The sequence below is a fragment of the Drosophila rhopaloa genome, unplaced genomic scaffold, assembly GCF_018152115.1.
Source record: "Drosophila rhopaloa isolate 14029-0021.01 unplaced genomic scaffold, ASM1815211v1 contig_2, whole genome shotgun sequence".
Taxonomy (NCBI): domain Eukaryota; kingdom Metazoa; phylum Arthropoda; class Insecta; order Diptera; family Drosophilidae; genus Drosophila; species Drosophila rhopaloa.
The window spans coordinates 20,871,984-20,895,838 of NW_025335083.1; the positions used below are offsets into that span (position 1 = coordinate 20,871,984).

Sequence of the window (23,855 nt, forward strand, 5' to 3'; positions counted from 1 at the left end):
AAATCTCAGAAGAATCTCAAAAGTCATTAAATGTGCACAAGTGAGTCTTAAACAACTAGAAACTTAAGTGAATATTTGTTGTTCCTAAAAAAAACAATTCCATTTTAATTTAATTGAACTTATATCTACCAAATATATAAGTACACTCATTAAAAATGCTAATTTTCATCTTTAAAAAGTTCACTTTAAATTTTCTACAGAAGTTAGCAACCTTTTTTCTTAAAAAAATGTGTACCTTAATTTGAAGGTAAACGTAAAAAATAATTAAAAATAGAAAAACTCAGTTAAAATGGATAAACATCAACACAAAAGGCGGACAAAATTAAAGGTTCAGTTTGTCCAAAAAAATATAATCCAAAAAAATATAATCCAAAAAAATAGTAAGGAATATTTATGGAAATACAAAATGAGTTCCCCTTATTTCTTTCTTTTTTACAAAGAGGTACATTTAAAATAAAAATAATGTATTTTCAGTTTCAAACAGGTTATATATATGTAGTTAAACATCTAACTTGTTTATGTGGGATAGTTCGCTGTTTATTTTATTGGCCAGCAAAAGTTGTCATCACTGGCAGCTACTCATCAACCCACACCAGCTCATCCCACAAAAAGTTCAGACATCAGGTAGCCGCAGGATGGGAAACAGGTGAGGAACTGAGGCAGGGGCTGGGGGCATGGGACATGGGGCATGGGGCATGGCCGATGGCTTCCCAAATGGCACCCAACGGACTCCACTCTCGCTGACTGACGACCAAAATGTCGCCCCACTCTCACTCACTCTTGTTTTCCCGCTTTCCCCGCTTTTTCCACTTTTTCCGCTCACCGGTTGCTGGTGTTTTATGGTATTGGTTGGTAAGAGGTGTGGGGGAGGGGGGGCGTGGTTCCCCGCCCATGCTGACGAAAAGTTTCAGCGCTAAAAAATTGAAATGCTGCCTCACGTGCCACGAAATTTTTTATATTTGTTGATTTTTGGCTTAGAGTGTTGACCGAAAACAAAGTTCCAGTTGGCTTTTGTTTTTCAATTTCAAGTTTTTTTTTCCGCACTCACTTTTGCGATGGTTTCCTTTTTCCGCCCATTTCTGGGCTTCGGTTTCACTGCGACCTCTTTGACGTTTCGGTTTTTGGGTGCGTACCACTCTGCGGCTCGCTTCCATTTATTTGGCCAGTCTGCCTTACCGTTTTGAGTTTTTAATAACTTAATATCCTTTGTACGCCCCCGCGGGCTTGCAGTTTAATTTGATTGAAACGCAACTATTCGAGTTCACCGGCTGTTCAGCCCTTTTGATTGGCTTCCTTTGACTCTATAAATCTTTGTCGACCGCAAGGCGATTTTTATGGATATTAACTGACGGTTGGCAATTTGTTCAAAAGTCAAAAGGATTCCCCTTTCATCGATGTCACTGGAGTCAGGAGTTCGCAGCCCTCTCATCGATATCACTTTGAAGTTTTGAACTTTTTAGAGTAACTAAAAAGTTTTTTTTGTTGGATTTCTCTGTGTTGAAGATTGGATTTTAAACTACTTTTTACTTGCAGTTTGATATTTATAGAAACTAGAAGAAGCTAGGCAAATTTGAAAAACAATAAGCAAGGTTGATATTTCAGATACTTAAATATATCTTATAATTATTAAATACGCTCTCTTATTTTTAATAATTTAAGAGTAAGCAAAAACCATGTTTTAGTTGATACGCCATTTCATCTTAAAATGAACTGAATTTATGCATAAGCCTGGAGATTTGTGATGCTGTACAAGCCACTTTGGTGGAGGACTCGAGTCCTTGGTGGCCTCGTACTTATTAGCTTTCGATTTGCGTAGTGGCTTTAGCTAAATGCCCCGGTTGTGGGCACGTGCCAAACGAGCAGCCCACTCTGAGCGTTTTTTAAAGGATCTTCGAAGGTGGGGGCAGGCCAGAGTTGGACAAAAACTAGTCTTGCCTCGTTGACGGTGTGACGGGCATATTAAAAAGGACGCTGCCAACATCATGTCCCCGGCATGACGTGCCAAAAACTAAGTAGTGTCAGCATGGCAATCAAAAGGCATGCCGTGACCTCGCCCCTCCACAATTCACGTGCAGGTGAGCGGGAAAGGACTTTACCTGTGTGTGTACACTGTACAGTAGTTGTTCTCTGAGGAGGATATTTTAGTATTCACTTAAGATATGTTCTTTTTAAGACATATATGTTGCAAGCTTAATAATGAATGGGTTATGATTAATATATATATAGATAGATTAATAGATGTTAAAAAATATAAAAAAATTTAAGATTTTATATTTCTTTCTCTATAAAAAACATGTTATTTAACGACTTACAATTTTTGAAGAATTAATTTTCGGAAACAAACATAGAAAGAATACATTTTATAAATATAATTAAACTTTTAATATAATACTTTAACTGCTTTTAATCTATTTTTATTTTTTCCAAAATGTGGCCAACCTTACATTAAATAATGAATACTTCTGTAATAAAAAGCGATCCAGAGAAATGACTTTAAATGTCAGAATTGGTCCATTTTCGAGGGATCCCTGTAGTTGGAGGTGGAGGGATCGCCTGCTCTGAAATAGGCAGTTGGCATTACATGCCTTTTGTGTTGCAAAGAGATTGGTACGGTGGCGTTGGGTTTGGTTAGGTTCACTTGGGTTTGGGGCTTGGTTTTGGGATGGCTGGGTGGCGGAGGTGGTATCCAAACAGCACATTGCTCTTAGAGTGCGTTGTTTTAGGCTAAGTGACGGGCGTGGTCGGGCTCAATGAGAATGCCTTACTTACCAGCAGCCTTTTCTATATTGCGTTGCTTGTTCCATTTCCCTTGCCCACTTAAAAAAGAAATCATTTAGTTTTTTGTTTTTAAATATTATGCACGGACGTTTATTGAAATCGTTTTTCTTTTGTGTCTTTGCCATAGAAAACCATAAGGAGTAACTTAACAACTAATGCAAACTGCTTAAGTATATTACACAAAAACTTACAACTCGAGACTGTAAGGGGCATTAACTTAGGGTTAAGGATTTCGGATCGCGTGTGCACTAACATTAGATAAATATTTCGAGTTCTTACTAGCACTACGGTTCTTAGACATAAACACACACGTGAATACATTTACATAGATATATGTATGTTTCGGTATCGTATTGGTATCCCATTATAATGACAAACTTGCAACGCTCTCCTCTTTCAAAACTACGACTTATTTTTTGGGGACCTATCCTAGCACTGGTTTTTTGTGGGATTCTGATTTAAATGGATCTGCTTTAGCTATGATTACTATATCAATATTTTCTATTTCTTTATATTTTATGATGGGTTCTTCGAGATAACTTGTAACTGGGACTTAGCTCTTCTTATCGAGAGAACGGGTGTGTGTTTGTCTTAACAGGGCGATGTTTATGTTTTCTTTTTTTATAATCCTAACTTTTGCATTGAAATGTCACATGTCCTTACTGACTAAACATATAACTACGAGTTGTGTGGGGAGACATTGTAGTCCCGCTTCACCCATTTATCTCTCCTGCTATATAATTCTTATTTTCTCGTAAGTCATTCATGTATGTACTTCTGGGGATCTGCTACCAACCCCAATATCTAGGCGCTTGCATTTAATATGTCTTTGGGAACAGAGTGGACGACGTGGTCTGCTGGAAAATCTTGCGACGTCGCCTCTTGTTATATTTACAGGTCTTGGCATGTTTCAGCACCGCTGGTTAAACATATCTGGTAATCTGGGTATGGAACTCCGATAGGCAGATCTGAAGCTGACTGAACGAGGGTCTCTCAGTCGGCATCGAGGCCCAGCAATAGGCCATAATGGTAAAGCTGTAAATGAGACAGTATTATGTTAGCAAAATCAATTAATTGTTAATTTACAATATGAAAGAAAAATGCCTACAACTACAGAATAGCTTAAATTAAAATAAATCATAGAGTATAGAGTGATAAATCATATAAAATATAGAGTACTTACAGCTCATCGGGGCAATTGAAGGGCTGAGCCAGTCGATAGCCATCCTTGAGATAGTGCTCCATCTCGTAGGGATCGATTTCGGCGTAGGGTAACTTTCCTAACGTACACATTTCCCACATGAGAACGCCGAAGGACCAGACATCACTGCCCTCGTTATAATGCGACTTTTGCAAAGCCTCCAACGATAGCCACTTGATGGGTCGATACTCGCCATCGCCCAGAGAATTGTAGTCACCCGGGAAGAGATCACGACTAAGGGCACTATCCGTGAGCTTCACACGCAATTGATCATCGATCCTGGGGAAGAGGCAATAATTTAAATTTATGATTAGTTTACATTTTATAAAATAAAAAAACACAAAGTCTGTTAAACATTTTATTCGCAATAGCTTAGAAAAACTTTTAAACTGTTTTCTATACTTATGTTTGGAAAATAATTGTTAATAACTTTTTAACCCTTAAGTTAAATGGCTAAACCTCTTTAAGATAGAAAACAAATTTCAACAATGCAGTTATTTAAAGCTCCTTCTTGCATTTTAACCGCCATGTATAAGGACATTTAAGGGTAACACTTACACACAGTTCCTGGCCGCAATGTCCTTGTGGATGACGCCGTGGTTGTGGAGGTGCTCCATGGCCATGGCCAGTTGGGAGCCCATTAGCACCGTCTGGATGGTGGTGACACTCCTGGCATACGACGGATCCTGCAGGAAGCTCTTCAGGTTCCGCACGCTTCCCGTGGCGGCATAGAGGACAAAGGGCGTGGCATAGTCCTCGATGGAGATGCCCAGCACGGAGAGGACATTCGGATGCGAGGCCTCGTAGAGCATCATGGACTCCTGGAGCAGGAGGTTCACTTGCAGCTGGCTGGCGTGCTGGGCCACGGTCTTGACCAATACCTCCTGGCAGTCGTTGTAAGTGCCGCGATAGATCCGACCAAAGTTTCCCTCCTGGACGAGACAGGAGAGCCGGACGCGGCACTTCTGGACTGTCAGCTCCTGGAGGCGGCGGTTGAACTCCTCAGGCTCATGCTCATATTCGCGAAAGGGCCGCGTCAGTGTGGCATATGTGGGTGTGATGGTCGATGGGCAGACATATATCGAGTTGTGGGCCGTCGACGAAATGGTGGGCAGTCTCTGGAAGCTGGACGTCTTGATCAGATGCACTCCGTTCGAGGGATGCCGCTTGGAGGGTCCCTTGGCACAGTAGGCGATCAGGATGAGGGTGGAGACCAGCACCAGGGCCAGAATGCCACCCACAATGAGGGTGACCAGGCCACTGGCCGGCGGCACCAGGTTCTCCCTCAGCATGGGATCGAAGTCCCGCTTAGATCCCCCGGAGTTTCCCCTGCCCACATTCACCGGCGACTCCGTGACCACCGGCCGTTGCTTCTCCTTCTCTCCACGCTCTCGCTCCGGCGACAGGTGTCCATTGGCCACCACATGCTCCTCGTTGCGATCCACATAGTGGATGTCGCTGCCATGTCCACCACGCGCCGTCTGCATTAAGTCCACATCATCATCGTCGTACTCCTCGTGCGCACTATCCTGCTCCTCCCGCAAACAGATCTTCTTCCGCTTGAATATCAGGTTCGTGTTATTGTTGGTCGCCCTGTCCAGGATCACCTCCACATTGATGGTGACCGTCACCTCCGCATTCCTGGTGCCCGAGCACTTGAGGGCAATGCCCCAGGTCTGCGGCTCCATGGGCACATCCCCGATCCGGGAGATGTTCAGCATGGGCCGGGGCAACACCTCCGTATCCGAAGTGACGATGTTGATGCTGTAGGGCAGTGGGTGGTCCACCAGCGACTGCCACGTGAAGGTCACGTCGCTGATGTTCGCCGGCACGGGCACGGCGAAGTTCAAGGCGTAGTCGTTAATGGCACCCTCTCGCACGTAGTAAAGCTCCGCTGAGACTCCTGCAAATGGATGGAAAAGGGGTAAACATAGTTAGTACACTCGAAAAAATTTGACAATCATAATTTAAAAGTTTCTTGTTGAATTAAAGTCATGAAATTCAACCTATTTTTAAATGAACACTAATACTTATGCTATAAAAATATGATATAGAGATTTGCGTTTTACCAAGAATAATTAAATTATCCATATTTGAAATTAACTGGACATTTTGTAAATTTAAGATAAGTTTTTGTTAAATCAATTTTTAAAACCCTAATAAATATGTATGTTTATTCGTTAAAACACTTTAAATGGTACAATGGAAACTTAAAGATCATTCTGAGAAGAATTAAAAAATTAGGAAATTAATGATCTTGAAAATTGTTTTTTTATGGTTTACATTAATTTAAATTGCACAACTTAGAAATATTCTTTTATGTGCAATGCTTGTTGCACATCACCTAAGTCCCCATGCCATTGCTAATCCCATCCAGCCGAGGCGAAATTAATGATATATTTGTGGGCCAAGTGAATTGAAGAAAAACTTTTCGCTCAGTCACTCGACCCGACTGCATAATCAATCACAAGGGATAACAGTTTTCTTCTGCTCGTTGGGGGCGTGGAAAATTGATTTTCTCCGAACTGGATCGGAGCTCGGAAAATATCTGTCCATCGAGACACTTTAGTGACATATTGAAGGAGTTAAATGGCATGCTGCGCGTTCCTAAAGTGATTGTCAAGTTTCCCTGTTCGCCTTGCTCCTTTTTTTTTATTGCAGACAATCAACAAATAAGTTTGACTAACAATGCGGGGATTGATGGACGGACTTAAAGACATTGAGCCTGTGTAAGGAGAACTTCACAGTAGAGCCGAAAATGATGCCTATCTGTGGGCACCCACGTCACACCTGCTGGCACCTGTCTATGGTTATCCCTCTTTTCTCCCCTCTATTTATCCTTATCCACAAATTGATCTGATAGTTTTGACAGCCCCGGTGTTTGTAACCTGCAACTGTTACCTGTCCAGCAATGCATTTTTAATTAAATTAGCCATGCGCTTGTGGGAAAGGGACCTCCTTTTTGTTGCATCTGTGAGGCGCCTCCATGGGATACACAATAAATCAATCAAATTATAAAAAACGGAAAGGAGACCCTTGGCCAAGACACGCGACTCCCTCTCGATGTGGAATAAAGGAGGCGTGGCCGAGTGGGCAGGTTAAATGTTCATGCTTAATTAATGCTGATGTAGCTGTGTTGTTGTTGTTGTTGCTGCTGTTGCTGTTGCTGCTGTGTGCGTTGCATGTTGCTGCTGCAGCGTGTTTATTTTAGATTTTTATCGCAGTCGTCTCCCGGCCGCAGTTACATTTCATACTTGTACATTTTATTTTAATTTATGCCACTTATTCCTCGGTCTATTCATGCCACCGGGAACCAGAGGAGCGCATAAAGCGGTCCGCATTATAAACACATATATATATATCGTACTAATTAGTGGGGCAAACCCCCAGACAAACCCCCTTCGCTGCTCGCACGCTTCGTTTGCACTTTGAAAATGTAATTAGTAAGCCCTGCGAGTTGGTAGGGAATGAAATTCCGAGGTCTAAGGGTAGATATGAGAAACTGTCGCATAATGAACCGAGCTCAGCCAGATAGAGAGCTTGTGATAGCTGCACCACTGCGTTGCGGGGGTCAAAGGGTTAATGGGCCTGCGACATGTGAGGTGCAGCTCATTAAACAGAAAAAGAAATGGATATGTAAACAGAAATAAATGAGACGATTATATCCCAAAGTCTGAATTCATTTAAACTTGGTTGCTTACCTAATTACGAAAACCTTTTTTTATGACTTTATAATATTAATTAAAATTTTAAAGTAAAAATCCTTAAAGTGTAGCTTGTAAAACAATTAAAACGCGTGTAAAGATTAGTAAACTTCAAAGGATGAATCCTCAAAACGTTGCCAAAGATGACCGTTAATTTTTTAATGGTTTAGCTTAATGCTAAACCTATCTTAAAAATCTTTTAAAAAAAAGTTCAACAATCAATTAATGTAAAAAAAAAGTAATCTCCGAAGAAGTTTTAATAGTGTAAACCCCATTTCACCAACTATTTAAGAGTACTTAGGTCTTTAAAGGAAGCGAATCTTTTTCTCTTTTACTTTTGTTCAGTCACTCATTCTAGCATTCAACTTTGAAAACAATTACAATTAAAATTCCGCAGATGTAAAACTTTTGAACCCCCTCCCCCAGTTCCTAACACAATTATAGACAAGTAATAGCAATTTACTTTGAGCAACCCATCACCCGCAACCCCTGAAAATCCCCTAGCGACGCGTTTTGCATTTCAACTTGCTCTGGTGCTAATTAGAGCTGATTGCCCAACAAATGGAGTCGATGCCGTGGATGTGGGGATGCTGAAGTGCTGGGATGCCAGGTGCCATGAAGTAAAATCGATTTGGCCAGCATCAATCAAGGGGGAAAAGAACGAAGAGGAAAGTCCTAGGGACGACGCCCAAAAACTTCCACTTCAAGTGCCAGTGACACATAAATTCAAAGCTCGGAGAAAAGTAAAAGTTGTTCAAGCTGTGCGAAAATAGTTACCCAAGTGCAGGAAATATGTCTGAAGGGGAGGAAAACCAATTGCTTTTCTCGCTGGGCGTTGATAAAGAAAATAAAAAATCGAGGGAAAGAGTTGAGTTTAAGTACAGCAATTTTAACTGGAGCGCAGAAAAAGGATGAATGCATTTCAGCTAACAATTTTCTTTTTAGCTATTTTTTATTATCCAACTGAAGAATTTCACTAGTTTTAAGCAATATTCTTGAATTTAGTTAGAGATAGCCCAACAATTTTTCTACATTTATTTAGTTTTCAGCCATCGTTAACTCTTTAATATACCCATTTTGCATGGCAAACGAGAACGATTTGAATTCATGGCACGACATCTATTTAATTTCAATTACAACCCCAAAAATGCCATAGCAAACGCATCAACCAAAAAGGGAAAACTCTTTCACACACACAGGGAGTGTAGAACTAAAAAAAAAAAAAAAGAAATGGCCATTTTTTGCGCTACCAACTGAATATTTGCCCCTTCCCAAACTTCCTTTTCCTTTCAGCAACCCGTCCAGATCCTAATTTATGCAAACCCAAGGCAGACATGAACGAGATTTCCAAACGGACCAGACTGAAACCCAGACCAGATCATAGTGGGTAGTTTGGATATCATTTTATGCTTTCTTAACATATTTTTTTGTCGTTGTTGGTTGTTTGCCCACATTGCGTCATTCGCTGGATTCTTTTTGGAGGGGAAAGGGGGGGATTTCGCAGGCCATAAATCCGAAATTGTCTTTTGACACATGAATATGTTGTGCATTAAAGCCAGACAGAGGGCCCCGAAAAGAACCCCAAAAGGGGGAGACACCCCCATCGAAAGTCAGACGACATTTTTATTACAATCTGGGGATTGGGTTGGGGTTATCTCTTGGAAGACCCGCGGCCGATGATGACATTCGGTTGGGCATTGGCCTAGAAGCTGATGCTGATTTAGGGTCATTACCGCGGGGTTTTTCGGGGGGAGAAGGCTTGTCTCGACATCTAATGGGCTCTGCCCTTTCAATTCGCATCTGCATGCGAGGCCCAGAGAGCCTGAAATTTATCTAAGCCAATGGCAAGCACATCATAACCCAAGCGTATTCAATTTACCGGCCTCCTTTTGAAACGAGGAATACTATTGAGCCTGGGAACTGAACTACCATTGTCCCTATCATGCAACTTGCAATTCACAAAATTATATGTTAGTTGCAAGGCTGATTAAATCGAGTGCTGAGTTGAAAATCCGAGACTCAAGCTTACCATAAAAAGGTCAAGAGAAGTCGAGGAAGTGGGTACACTCAGAAATATTTATTAATCAATCACGGAGCTTCAATGGATAAAAAACTCTTTTAAAAAAAAAATAAATCTTGTAAAATAATCATTTTATGACTGACACTAAAATTTAAGAATGTTAAATTAGATTAAATCAATTAGAGAATTTCAAGCTGGTCAATTGCTCATTTTCAAATTATATTATTATTACCAAACCGAGTCAACTTATTTTTCTGCCACTGTACAATTGGCCAAGCAAAGGTAGTTTTAATGCCCAAATGGTCATGATTCGAGCTCGACTTCGTTGGCCCGACATTTGGCCAAGTCTTGTCTGGCCAAACAACTTTACTTCACTCGGCCGCGATCCACGGAGCGTCAGAGTGTAAGACAAACAAGCCGAAGGACATGTGAAGTGACTGCGACTGACAGTGGGCCCCTCTTCGGATGCCCTGCCACTCGGGCAACTCTGTGGCAACTTCATCCAACGTCCAGTAGCTGCCAAGTATTTCTATTTGTATTTCATCGCCCCGGTCGAGCAGCTGCAATTTATTTGCCTTGGTCTTTGGTCTTTGGGTCTGTTCGGCTCTGTTCTGTTCTGTTCTGTTCTGGACCGCGATGCTGTAGCTCTTCTTATAGTTATGGCCAGGCTGAATGGCTGCCTGCAGCACATCCAGAACCCCAATCGTGTGTTTTCCCTTACATTATCACCTCGAAGAGGCCTGGCAAATGGATTCTCTCCTCTTCTGGTCAAGACCATAAATTCCGCGCAGCAAGGCGGACGATGGTGCATAAATTATGTTGCCAACTGTTGGTGGATTTCTAAGACAAAGCCCATAAAAGAAACGCATTACATTTATGGCGTTTGCTGGCCTTGGCCATCGGCAATGGGAGTGTAAAGCATCGTTACTTCATTCTTGTTCTTCAATTAAAAATGTAAATTCCCCATCGTAACAAGCTATGAACGGTTAACTATTGCCACGACTTGCGATGTTTACGGGGTTCTAAATGATTTTTTCTCTTCTGTTCAGGGAAACAGTTAATTAGCTCTGTTTAACCATAAAAAACGATAAATATGGGTCTACCACTCGAAACTATTAAAATTAGCAATTAAAAATACTCAATACTTTAGATAGCTGCACCTAAGGCTAGAAAATAAAAAGGATTTCGTTCTCTTTTGAGTAATTCTGCAAGCTTAAGGACCTTTAATGACTGAAACCCATTTGGGTCAAGGCAATTAAACAGCTTAATTATTTCACCACTAATCGGTAATTAATCTAATGCCCGAGCTACTTGGCTGATATCCAGGAGTAATTCCTTTGGTAAGTACTTGAGCAGGTGCGCAGTAGAGCCGCAAATGTTAAGTTAATGCCATTGAAGGCGTGATACGGAGTGAAGTGAACTGAAGTGAAGTCTTATTGACTCATAAAAAATCAAAAGAAGCATTAACTGGCGAGCTCTTAAATTTAATGTGATTATCTGGAGAAGTTAATGTGATTATTATCCGAGCGATAGCAACCGACACCTGGCAAAGACAACGGGAAATCAAGGTAGATGTGCTAACACCCACCCATGCACATTCATCAGTCCTGCCTCCGGGCTCCACCCTCGACAGGGATTTCTGCCACACTGTTGGCCATTAACTTGCCACTGGTGCCAAGTTTTCTTTCAATTTCTCTGGTCATGCACAGAACGAAATATACAGCTCTAACATGAATCGTAAGTGGATACAATGCAGGTATGGTTAAAGAATAAAAACATTTTGTCGTATTATATCATATATTATATCTTATATATTTATTATGAGCTCCTAATGGGTTTTATCTATTTATGTTTAACCAATAAAAAATATTTGTTGCCTTCACATTTCAACTGATTTATGCTTTTATTCTTATTTTAAAAACCTAACACTTTGTCATATAGTTTCCTTGAAATATATTTTTCATTTAAACATCCAATTTCTTGCTCCCTTTTTTTTCTAAGTGTTTTTTGCTAGCTTTTTGCCCGAGCTGCATTGCGTGACGTAATGAAATTTTTATCACCTTTGGCTGAGGGATCTCCGAATCCGTCTGTATATCGGTGTCTAGGCGCTGTCATAAAATTTATGGTAAGTCATAAAGCGAGGGCGGTGGGTCCGCCGCCACCAGACAGGTAATGGGATGGTTCAAATGCTGCATGGGTTGGGTTTTTGGGGGGCTTTGGGGCATTCTGGGGGCGGCAGGTGGTACCACCTCCACTTGGCTGGAAGACGAAGCCCACAGCTCTGCCCTGCGGTTAACGGCTGAGTCTGCTCGGGTCAGCTCCTAATGTGCGTTGTGGATTTGGATCTGCATGCAGCATCCATGGGTGGGCTGCCGGTCAAAAGACAAAACACATTGCCCATCGCATGTGTGTGTGAGCAAAGTGTGTGTTAAGTAAACAGCAACTTCCTGTGCTGAAATTTCAGCCAGGCACTCTCGGGGTTGGGCCCAAAAAATTTATGAACAACTTTTGACAAGGCAGTCGAGGAGCAGTTTGGGCCAACGGCGGATCCTCTCCTCGGGGCATCGTTTCTGGGCTCAAAAACAGGAACAAACAGGGATGGAGGCGAAACCAAAAGGGAGCGAAACGCACATATTTTTCAATAGCACCCCAGGGATGCGGTAATTTATGACTCTGACCGAGTGAGGAGCAGCCCCGCAGTCCGTAGTCCGTGGACCGTAGTCCTTTGTCCCCTGCACCCGTACTATTGACTTTTTTCCTCGACCAGCTGCCTACAGCCAAGGCAACAAAATACAAAATACAGAATACAAAAAACAAAGAGCAGGAAGAGCAGATTAGCATTGTTGCATTGGCGTAGGCGTTGCTGCCACTGAAGTGGACATTGTCACCCGGGCTCCCAAAAACCCACCGAATAAATGTGGCTGGTGTACAACCATCCCCCCCAAAAAGTTTTCAGCTTTTGTTTGTTTCAAGTGTTTTTTGGGTCAGGCAAATATATATATTTCGGGTTTGTTTTCATTCGTCGTTGAAAAGTGGTTAAGGCTTTATCATCTTGTAAACGTGACGATGCAGAAGAGAGGAAAATAACACAGAATATCCACCAAAAAAAAAGTGTAAACTTTGCCACACACGAAGCAGAAGCTTTTGTACGCCTTTTCCCACTACTTTCCTTTATTCTCTTTGGCGGTTTGTTTTACTCATCAAGTCCGGCGGATAAGTGGAATACAGAAACAAAAAATACTGTTAAGATCTGTATAATTAACACAGCTTAGCGGTGAGGTAATTGTGTGTGTGTGTGTGTGGAGGGGTTTTAAGTAATTTACAGGATGTTAAATAAATGTTTATTTAAGTGGTTAAATGGTAAGCATTATAATGACGTACCTACTTAAAAACAAGAACGCGAAAAATGTAAACGATAACAAGGTGTTTAAGCACTTAATTGGGTGAACAATCAAATTTGTTAAATATTTGATACTCATTATATTGGTTAACATAACAAATATGTACCTATTGTTCATACAAGGCTTTTGGGTGCAGCAGCTCTGCACCTGTGTAATTAAAAACATTGCTGACATTTTACATTTTCTTTATTTACAGACTTAAAAAGTGTTGTCCTACTAAATTCATTCATAAGACTTCATGCTATTTTTACGCTCACTTAATAGATTTCCATTTGAATGCATTCATTCACTTATTTATTCATTGGTAGACACCCCAGGCTTATCCCACATTTAAATATGTTAATGACAATGTTGCCAATGCCGACTCACCCTCAAACTACTGGATATTTCACGCCCCAAACCGAATAAAATCCAACAATAACCAAACCAATTTGGGAGTATACACACATACATATACAATAAACGAAGGGGGAACAGACATGATAATAACCGCGACTAATTCACGGAAGAACGCAGAGCGAATTGCATTCGCCGTGGAACGAATCAGCCAAATACCCCTGGAAATTCCCCCAGTGCCCCCATAAGTAAATGAAATTTATAAATATTCTGTATCATCGCTTAATTAAACTTAAAATAAACCGCAAAATAATCAGGACTCTGGGGCTGGCTCTCATCCACTCTTCACGTGCCATGTGGAGTTTCCATCGGGCGTGACAGGAAAATTACCAAAGCAGATGGAAAAAGAACTCTTCACTGTCGTCAGATTGCAGACATAAATTATATGGGGGATATTATGGCTGTTGGTCAAACAATTTCAGGAAGGGGTAAACATAATGTCGGCGTTATTTCGATTAGCGCGAAATTATTGGGCTAACGATTGGCACATGTCCGAAAGTGTTGAGATCCATCGCAGACTGACAGGGTGGATCCAGAAAAATAAAAGCGGAAATTGGGTCAATCCGGCGCATTGGAATTTCGAAATTTTTGGTCGAGAGTGTTTATATGAGTTATGGGATTTAGTTTGTGCACGCTTCTGAACGAAAGTTGGCTTTTTATGATGCCCAAGAAATAGCATCTGAAGTTTTAGCTGCTCTGAAAACTTTTGGCAAACGTGCTAAACTTTGCAAATAAACTTGTTTTATTCATGCTTCAAACTCTGTTGTTTTAAATTAAAATTTCCCATATACATAGATAAAATTATAGACAATTAAAAACTTATGAAATATGATTTGATTTCTGAAAAAATTACTTATTTATTTGTCTATAAAACACCTATTCTCTATATTGATCAAATTTTACAGACCTGAATTATAGTTTATATTTTACTCACAACAGAGGATTGCATTAAATATCAATAAGTGCTTTCTTCGGCAGAGAAAACTATAAAATATGATCTCCTTCCCAGTTGTGTTTTCCATCTTTGGATTATCCCCCCGAAGAAACTCATTACGAGCTCCCACATGCATATCGTTTTTTCGGCACTTAAGTGCTCCAGAAAATGGTTAATTGCCATCCATGTTATCAGGACACACACACACTCTCAGCCAGATGTGTTTTCATAGCGGGAAAGTCCCCCACTTTTTCAATCTTTTCACTGTGCGTGGGAAGCTGGTGCTACTGCATCTGTGGAAGCTTGTGCGGGCGTGTGAAATTTTCCAATAAGCTGCATTTGTTAAATATGTGCTTACGGATTTTTGTGCTCGAAGCAGATAATTGTGCGGAAAGTAATTAGCATTTCGTTAATGGATTCCCTGACATCCCCATAATATGCTTCATTTAGGGAACTTTAGTGCAGAATTGTGCCTCGCCGTCTCGTTGAATATCGATTGGCCGTGCCGATTTTCTCTTCTTTATTCATCAGGCCCATCGGATTCGATTCCCACAATCAATTCGAATATCGAATGGATGCCACACACGCGCCGTCATTTTCCCTCTTCCTGTTGGTGTCCTGAATGTAAAGGAGTAGCGAAAAGGAACCATAGCGGGGCAATGAAAAAATTAAATACAAAATAATAAAAAATAATTTACGGGCTCATTACGCGAGTCATGTCGAGGGGACCAGGGGTGGTGGGCCATGAGGGGAGGAAAGCAAGGCGCCCGCCGGAATTCGCCAGCAATAAAAATATGAGAAGTGTAACAGTGGTATCAAAATGGTTTAAAATATAAGGGAGAGATATATTAGAACTGAAATCTGATATCCTTTATTTTAGTTAACTAAAAATCCTTTAGATATTTTTATTTCCACTAAAAATATATATATTTTTATTAATAGTATTATTTGCATTATACCATTTTTATTTTCACAAGCATAAAATATTACCGTATACATACTGTATACCTAAGTTTTATTTATTAAATGTATAGATTATCAGAGCATATTACTTTTATCTTTACAAAGTTTACATTTTGGAATTCTAATCAAACGCTCATTAAATTGATAAGCTTCTGCAATATATAAAAAATAGTATATTAAATTACACCAATGAGTAAACTGTTGATGTATACATACAAATATTCTAAGTTAACTTTTTTTAAACAACCATCCCGATGTCAACTTATAACTTTATTATTTATGCATATGTACCATATATATTTCTTAATTTATAATGATATCATATTATTAGTCTTTTGTTGCGGGGCATTAAAAAAATAATGTTATTAAGTACACACCAGTGTGCCAGTGTCATCGTTGGGAATGTCAGCCTGCAGTTTGCCTGCAGGCGAAGGCTTCTGGCCTGGTCCACCTCCACCTCCACCTCCAACTCCACCCCTAGTGCCACCAGCGGTTGCAAATAAAGCACTCAACGCGGGTCGCTGCCAGGGATGAAGGGAGGTCCCTGCCTCGCCAGGGGTGGCTGCCTCTGTCCTCTGTCTGCCGTGCCACTGGCTTTGAGACCCTGATTCGGGGGGCAGAAACACCGGGAGTGGAGTGTGGAGTGGAAGCCACGGCGTGCTCAAGTGCCGGGCCCGCCTGCCTTTCATTCAATGCCAGGGCTTTCCCTGCGATCCTGCCCGCCTGCCTGCCATTTCGCTTCCGGGCCAAAGTCCTCCGCCCGTTTGTTTGCATACGCAGCGCTGCCAGGACGAGGGTCAGGGACACAAAATTGTGATGGTTGAAAGGGGGAGAGGGGGGAGAGGGTGGGAGAGACTGCTGCTGTTTGCACGACGCATTTCTGGTCCATTAAGTAGCGACGTCGTTCTGCTGCAAAGGTAGACCACCCCCTCCTCCTCCTTCTCCCCCCCTCCAACTCATCATCGTTGTGTGCGACTTTTCTCACTTTTAGATAAAAGAGGTGGAGGGTTAGATACGTAGGTATCCACTAGATACAATTGCTTTTTGGCCAGCACGCGTCGCGCTGCATTTGCCTTTGTTTATTTAGACATTTTATTTGCAGCTTAGCCAATGCATTTGCAGGACAACCCCTCTGCTAATCACCCATCATGACTGTGGGAAAGCGATTTTGCCAGCAGCTTTGGCTTAATTACCCCCAGGCGTTTTTCCTTTTTTTGCATTTCGTCTCTGAGGTTATTTGATTAGCTTTTCGTGCGAGGGTAAGATGATTTGGGCATTTTCCCAAGGATTAACATAAATGCGAGAGAGAGGCTTTTCTTTTGATTTAATCCCCACACGCAATCGGTGTGCGTTTTGTGAAAATTCATAAATTAATTCCAACGCCCACATGTGTTTGCCATCGAAGCAAACCATTAAATCCGCCGCATAATGGACGCAACAATTTGTCTAGGCAGATAATTGCCGGGGAAAAAAAAAAAAAACAGAAATCATAAAAACCAAATGATGAAGTCCAACCAAAAAATGGGGGAAAAGCTCAAGTCGACTGGAAGTTGTGCAACTCATTCTTTATGCGGGGGTGTGGGAAATGGGCGGCAACGGAAAACTCTCCCATTTCGTGTCTGACCACCACCAATCATGCAAAAATCCAAAAAAAAAAGAAGTAAACAGAAGGAAAATGCACCCGAAAACAGAACCCCAGCAAGAAGTCCAAAAGAACATAAACAATTGAAACTGATTAAATTAATTTGATAACAAGTCCGGACTGACTGACAGACCGAGCATTGAAGCACTTTAGATATGACTGAAGAAACTCAATTTTTCTCTGAGGGGGTGAAAATAGAGTTGATATGTGAAGCACTTTGGGGAATTTCGTTGCTAAATTGGAATGTGAAATATGATTTTAATTTAAATAAATTTAGTTTAATTGAAATCCGGATAAATGGGCTGGCCCAAAGCAATTACAGATAGTTTAATTCAGTTTTCTTTTTTGTTGGCCTTTTTTGGGGCCAGTTAATTGCTATAAATTATAAAGATTGACATGGAAGTGGGTACTTGGTTCAGTTGAAGTTATTTTTCCTCTCAAACTCTTAAGCTGCGTGAAATTTTTAGTATAAAAGTCACTAATGCTTTTAATAAAAATTCAGGACTTTTAGCTTCATCTGTTCATCTGTTTAGATTTAATAAAAATTAAAAAACGTAGAAATTATAGAGGCCCCAATTCCACTGAGTTTCTTTGCTCTGATCAAAGTATTTCATTTATGTTTGCAACATTATATTTAAGTTCCGCTCAAAAATTAATTATTAAAGAAACTTTCACAACTTTTGGCTGTACAAGCTGTGGAGGTGTGAAAGCGTTATGAAAAACACGTTGTATTTGATATTTGGTTATTATTGTCACCCACAATAGCTTCTGAACAATAATTGAACAAACAACATCCCGAATTATTTAGTGATTTAATTAAGCTCAAGTGGTGGCGACAATTACGTAGGCGTGGTCACTCAACCATAACCGATTTTTTGTTAATGTTGCATAACACTATTTATGCAACACATGGGGTTGAAGTGAAAGCCAATAAAGGGACAATGACTTGCCAATGGTTCGCGGGATGAGGTGAAAATGCACTCAGAAAAATTACACACTATAATATATCATTATAAACTGGCTAATAAAGATAAAACGTTATAAATATTTAAACTTAATATTTTTAATGAGCTATACAAACTTTCTATAATTATTGCAATGCTATATTTTTCATTTATACCAAAAGTTTAAGTTGGGGACTCTCAGTTTAATTCTAGTGACACGTGAGTAGTATTCCCTGCTGGATTTTGAGTGGCAACAGATATTTTTGCCCATCTAGCGAATAGTTGCACATGCTGTTACCACAGAAGTTGCCATTGCTGTTGCTGCAGCAATGGATGTTGCTGTTGCTGTTGCTGTTGCTGCTGCAATGTGTGTTGCTGTTGCCTCCGCGTCATCGTCCTTGTCACTGCAACAGCATCGACTTTGCAGCCTTCCGTCCGTGTTGTTCATTTGCCAATTACGCGTTTAACTCTGCATGAAGCCAGACATAACAACCTGGCAACTGGATGGATCGGTACACGCAGAGAATGTATCTTAAAAATTGGTCGTATATATTTTAAAATTCGTAATTTAAATGTATATATGTTATTTTGAATAGCCAAGCTAGCACATTGAAACAAACTTTTTTGTGGAGAGATAGAAAAAAACATATAAAATATACATAGAAAATTGAATTGTTTATAATCAGCATTTGAAAGCTTTGCTCGTTAGATATTTAATCAGTTTCACAGCATATATAGAAAATATTCATTCCAAGTACACCATGAACTTTTGAAACACAGTATGTTCGATTATTTAAATAATAGTTAGACATTATTTTGTGTTTTTCTCCGTGTAAAGGGGAGACAGGTGGCAGGGGGAAACCGCTTGTTTATGTTGTCGTGGCAAGTTGGCAACACATGCCGCACGCTCGGGCAAATCTAATGCCTTCGATTCGAACTGCAGCATTAATTATTCCGAGGGTGAAATATTTTTGGCCACGCACACAAGAGATTTCGCTTAAGTTCTGAGCCCCGGGATGCTGATGATGCTGATGATGCTGCTGCGCCCTAATTGAGTTCACATTACTTGCCGAAAATATGTTTTGTATTTCGGCCAAATGTTTTTGCTTTTATTAGCCAAACGTGAGTTGGCAACAATTTCCATTGTGCGCCGGAAAATCATGTTCAGTTGGATATGATGAATCCTTGGCCCGCGTCAGTTGAAAGTGTCAAACCATTTAGTGAGATGGGGTTGAGATTAGCAAGTGTTGATAGACAGACCCGAAACGTGACTGGCAATGTCCATGGCTAACGTGGATCCAAGGATCTGTTCAGACAGCTGGCAGGGATACAAAGTTGGGCAAACTTGCGATACAACCTTATTGAGCGAAGTGTGAAGGAAAACCTTTTAGGGTGCTATTTGTAAAAGTCTGCAGTGTCTGGAAATATGATTTTAATTGGTTTTTTTTCTTTATATCCTATAGGTTGCAATTATAATGATGTGAAACTTATGATGGTCTGGGTATAAGTTTATTCCCTTTCAGTCACGATTAAACAAAATTTCTGTATGTTAGATAATTATTTACTGTGTGATTTTGATTTAAAAAGAAATAACAAACGATAAAAAAAATATGATGTTCTAGATATTAGTGGGTATTATCCTTAGGATATGCTTAAAAATATCCCTTAAAATTAAGTTTATCCCTTTTTTGTGTAGGAAGTTGGCAAACTGTCGTTCTTTAAATTATCTAATGGTGTCCCCAACTTTTGGCTGACAGCTTGCAAGCTGTCTTTCAACCGAACTCTTTTGGTCACTCATTGCAACCGCAAAATCCATCATCTGAACCGACTTTTACATATCCGCTCATTTTGCTAACGAGCTGAGCCACAGAACCACCGAACCAAGAAGACCCCACTTCTTCCCCGTTTCGATCCACACCTGACATGGTTTACATAGAGCACAGCAATTTGGGGCGCACTTCTGGGTGAAAAAAAAGTGGGTGGGTGGGTGGTATGGTAAAGTATAGTATGTGGCATGGATGTTAACCTAACGAACAGTGAATGCCATGCCACAGCTGCAAGTGCATAAAACTCTTCTTCGGGCGATTCTCCTTCACTTTGCTGCTGTCGGGTTGACAATTTAATTGATGTGCACTCACACAAAGGCTTTTGAACCGACCGCTAAAAAAATAAAATAAAAAATAAAATAAAATAAAAGTGACACCTAGCCGGGCGATGCGAACACATGGTGGAGGATCGAAAAGTAGGTCAGGCATGCAACCCGCTGTCAGCGTTGAATAATTGGAGAGGGTATCGTCACCAAAAACCCACCCAAAACCCACCCAAATCCCGAAAACCCTCCTCCTCCGGTGGAGAATGCAATTGGAGGAGCCGGGCAAAAATGAATAGCGGCCACCGCTTAATGGGTTTTAATTCTGATTTCGTTTGACACACGTCTGACACAACTAATAAATTTCCCGGTGCCGTGTCAAGTGGAAAGCCTCAACTGCCCATCCCGACTACCCACCCACTTGCCACATCACCTTTGATTGATTGTCTGCTGGCGCTTCCAACTGACGATAAAAGGCAGTCAAGAAGCGAGAGCAAAGAGTTCGAATTATGAACGTGAATTACGACGAGTGGCAAGCGCTGATAACCGGCTAGATAAGCGCCTGATTAGCCCTGCACTATAGACCAAATATTTACTCAGTTATTCACAAATGACGCGATGCAATCTGTGGACCTACTCCACAACTCCACAACTCCTGACGACTATCAATCAAGCGGCCTGTTTGCACACGAATGTTGTAAATTTTACAACATAATTTTTGATAATTTTTCCCTATCTCCTACGGCCGATCCCACCCATCTCCCCCGTACTCCCCACATATAAAAACAAACACTTTGCATGTGTTTTATGATTCCACATGGATTTGTCCCCACTCCGGCCACCCTTTCCTCAGGCTACTGATTTATTTTTTATATTCACTGGGTTGTAAATTCTTTGTCTGGGCTTGTGACACATTGTAAAACAATTTTCCTCACTTTTATTAGCTTGGCAATCTTTTCGGCAGGATTGTGTGTGTGTTTTTTCTGGTCGAAAATATCTTGGGTTTAAGAATATACAGTAGTGAGCGATGGTGAGAAATAAATTGGGAAGTAGATTAAAGGTTTTTGGGCTTTGGTCTGAAGGTATCTTAAAGCCGATTAGTCTACTCAAATGGAAACTTGATTTTTAAGTAGGATAAGAATTAAACGTCAGAGATTCGGATTTTTTAATTTGAATTAAGATTAAAATGAATAGGAATAAAGCAATATACAGTTTTGTATTTTGTTGTATTTTTTATTATTGTCATGTCTCAATCAGTACCTAAATATATTTGAATGGCTATTGATATATATTTGTAAAGTATTATTATTTAGAAAAAATTCATTTTTTTCCTCAGCTTATTTAATCAGATTTCCAAGCAAACATTTATCAATAAGATTTGAAAGTAAACAGGCCAATTTGACAAACGGAAATTAGGAGAAAATATCAATATAACTTTGTTATTTATCAAGTTGAATTCACGAATAAATTAGAATAAAGGAAAACTTCTTAGACAATTATAAATACCCAAAAATCCAAATAAATTGACCAATTTAACGAAATAAAATTTAACTTTGTAGCTCTAAGCCAAAAAGCAATTAAAAGCATAAATTATTCACCGAAAAAAGAGTAAATAATCAAGTCATTTGCATTTGGCCAAAGCCAAGCAGGAAAACTTGGCTTGGCATAAATCAAATTTTGATTTAAAGTCGGACGCACACAAAAGTGGCAAATAATTGGTCATTTAATTGAAAAACCATTTTGCGATTTAAGTTTTAGATTAGCCTAAGAAACCTGACAACTCACCGATTAAACGCAACACCTCGTGCAGATTCAGGAAGATATTTAGATGGGAATGACCGCTGGCGACCAGGGTCAAAAGTAATCCGATTGTCAGGAAATTGCTCCGGCTATTGGCCATCTTGAGAATATGTTTTACCGATTTAATCGCTATAAGAGTTTAAGCAGTTTTTCAATTTTTCACGTTTTTTATTTTGGGGCACTGCCAAACAATTTAATTTTAAAAGCACTCGCTGTTCACTTTTCTCGTTGCATTTGAATTATTTGTATGGCGCGTAGATTTTAATCCCGGTGATTATTACAGGAATTATTTGTCAGAGCATTTGGCACTTTGCCTTCTGGCCGGGAAACTCAGGCGCACATATTTCCCAATCGGCAGTCTCTGCACCCGTTTTTCCTCGCTTTTCCTCGCAGTTTTCCGCGTTCGATTCCCGTTTGATGCGAGCACCGTGACGATTTTCCACAAACTGTCAACTGGATAAACAAACAGTTTGCCACGAAGCGAATGCGTTCCACCCGAATGCGGTGGATAGTGGATGGTGGACTGAGTGGACTGAGTGGACTGAATGGACTTCTTGGACCCGGTGGAACATGTTGCATCGACGGTGGACCATGTGCATGTGCTGCGGAGTCCACTTAGCAGCTGATTGGATTCGGTTGGGTATAACAGTTCGACATGGCAACTCCCATTCGTTGTGGTTCGATGTTGGATGCTGATTCCAGACGGTTCGATGTCGATGTCAGCCTCATCGAACCCAAGCCAACTAAAGGGGATTCAAAAATCTAATCAGAAAATATTTTATTTAAAACCAAGGAAATTCGGTGCATTGCTTGGTTTTTTTAATTAATTATATTATTTTTAAGGATGAATTAATGAAATCAATTGTATTAAACTTTAAACTAGTCATTCTATCTAAAACAATTTTGTTTCATTTAAATATCAGCATATTATGTAAAGAAATATATTCTTAAAGGTCAACATGCATGTTATGCCAATAATTAAGTTCACTGTTTGTACATATATATATAAACGTTTGTATTCATTTCTTAATAATAATAAATAATATGTATTATTTTATATTATCAGAAACGAAATGATTTGTGTTTGTGAGGCCTATCACCTTCGAATAATAGACATACAATTTTGAGTGATTAGTATATTTTTGGAAAACATAACAAATGTTCACAAGTATATGTGAACGATCAAGGGGCTCTTCGAAAGTCAACGATTAAAGTCAGAATTAGTTCATTCGCAACATTCGCCACCCGTGGTTCTTCGTTCTGCAAAATGTTTAAGTTCCAAATTTGTTTTTTATTAACCATCGCCGCTTGCAATCTACACGTCATGGCTGAGTCCAAGGACCAAAGGTGTTCGGTGTGCATCCTGGAGGATGCCCCAACCCAATGCGGTGCCTTTGTTCATGCAGCACTCCTCCCGTTGTATGATATTGTTGAAAACATCCAGCAACAAATAGACAATCAAGCTGTAGATTTTTCAGCAATGCTTAATAAAACGCAGGAAATTCAAAAAGAAACTCTCGCTTTTCTAAAACGCAATTTAAAAGAAAATGAAGCACAATCGAGCATCACACAGCAGAAGCTAGTTCCTGTTCAACCACCTCAACTGGGAACACCAGTCTTTCAGCCAAGATCCGAAAGTGTTGGTTATGCGGTGAGTGCACCCACGGTGAGCTCAGGATCTCCGTTCCCCGATACGGTTTGGCGGACAGCAGAACCTGCCCATGGGGAGTACACCCACGGTGAGCCCAGGATATCGGCTCCCCGTACAGGTTGGCCGTCAGCCCAGCCAGCAGAACTTTCAGCTTGGAACGCCCGGATCGGACCCCTTTGGCGAAGGACTTAAATTTGGATTCGAAAATTCCGGCAGTGCCTTCCAGACCAATCCGTTGAATACTCCCTATATGGTTAGTGTAAGTATTTAAATATAAATTTAAAAAAAACATATAATTTGAATCACAGAATACGATTATCAATATAATTATT

At 40.3% G+C, this 23,855-nt stretch overlaps 1 protein-coding gene across 1 annotated transcript; it reads right to left on the reverse strand.

Moving 5' to 3' along the window:
- Positions 1-2,837: 2,837 nt before the first annotated feature.
- Positions 2,838-22,333, reverse strand: LOC108042370 (tyrosine-protein kinase Drl). The gene is made up of 4 exons (XM_044460157.1): positions 21,858-22,333; positions 4,538-5,882; positions 3,962-4,258; positions 2,838-3,813 (listed from the first exon to the last, which is right to left on the reverse strand). Exons 1-4 carry the CDS (start codon positions 21,970-21,972, stop codon positions 3,702-3,704), a joined length of 1,869 nt encoding a protein of 622 aa, XP_044316092.1. The 5' UTR covers positions 21,973-22,333; the 3' UTR covers positions 2,838-3,701.
- Between the last annotated feature and the right edge of the window lie 1,522 nt (positions 22,334-23,855).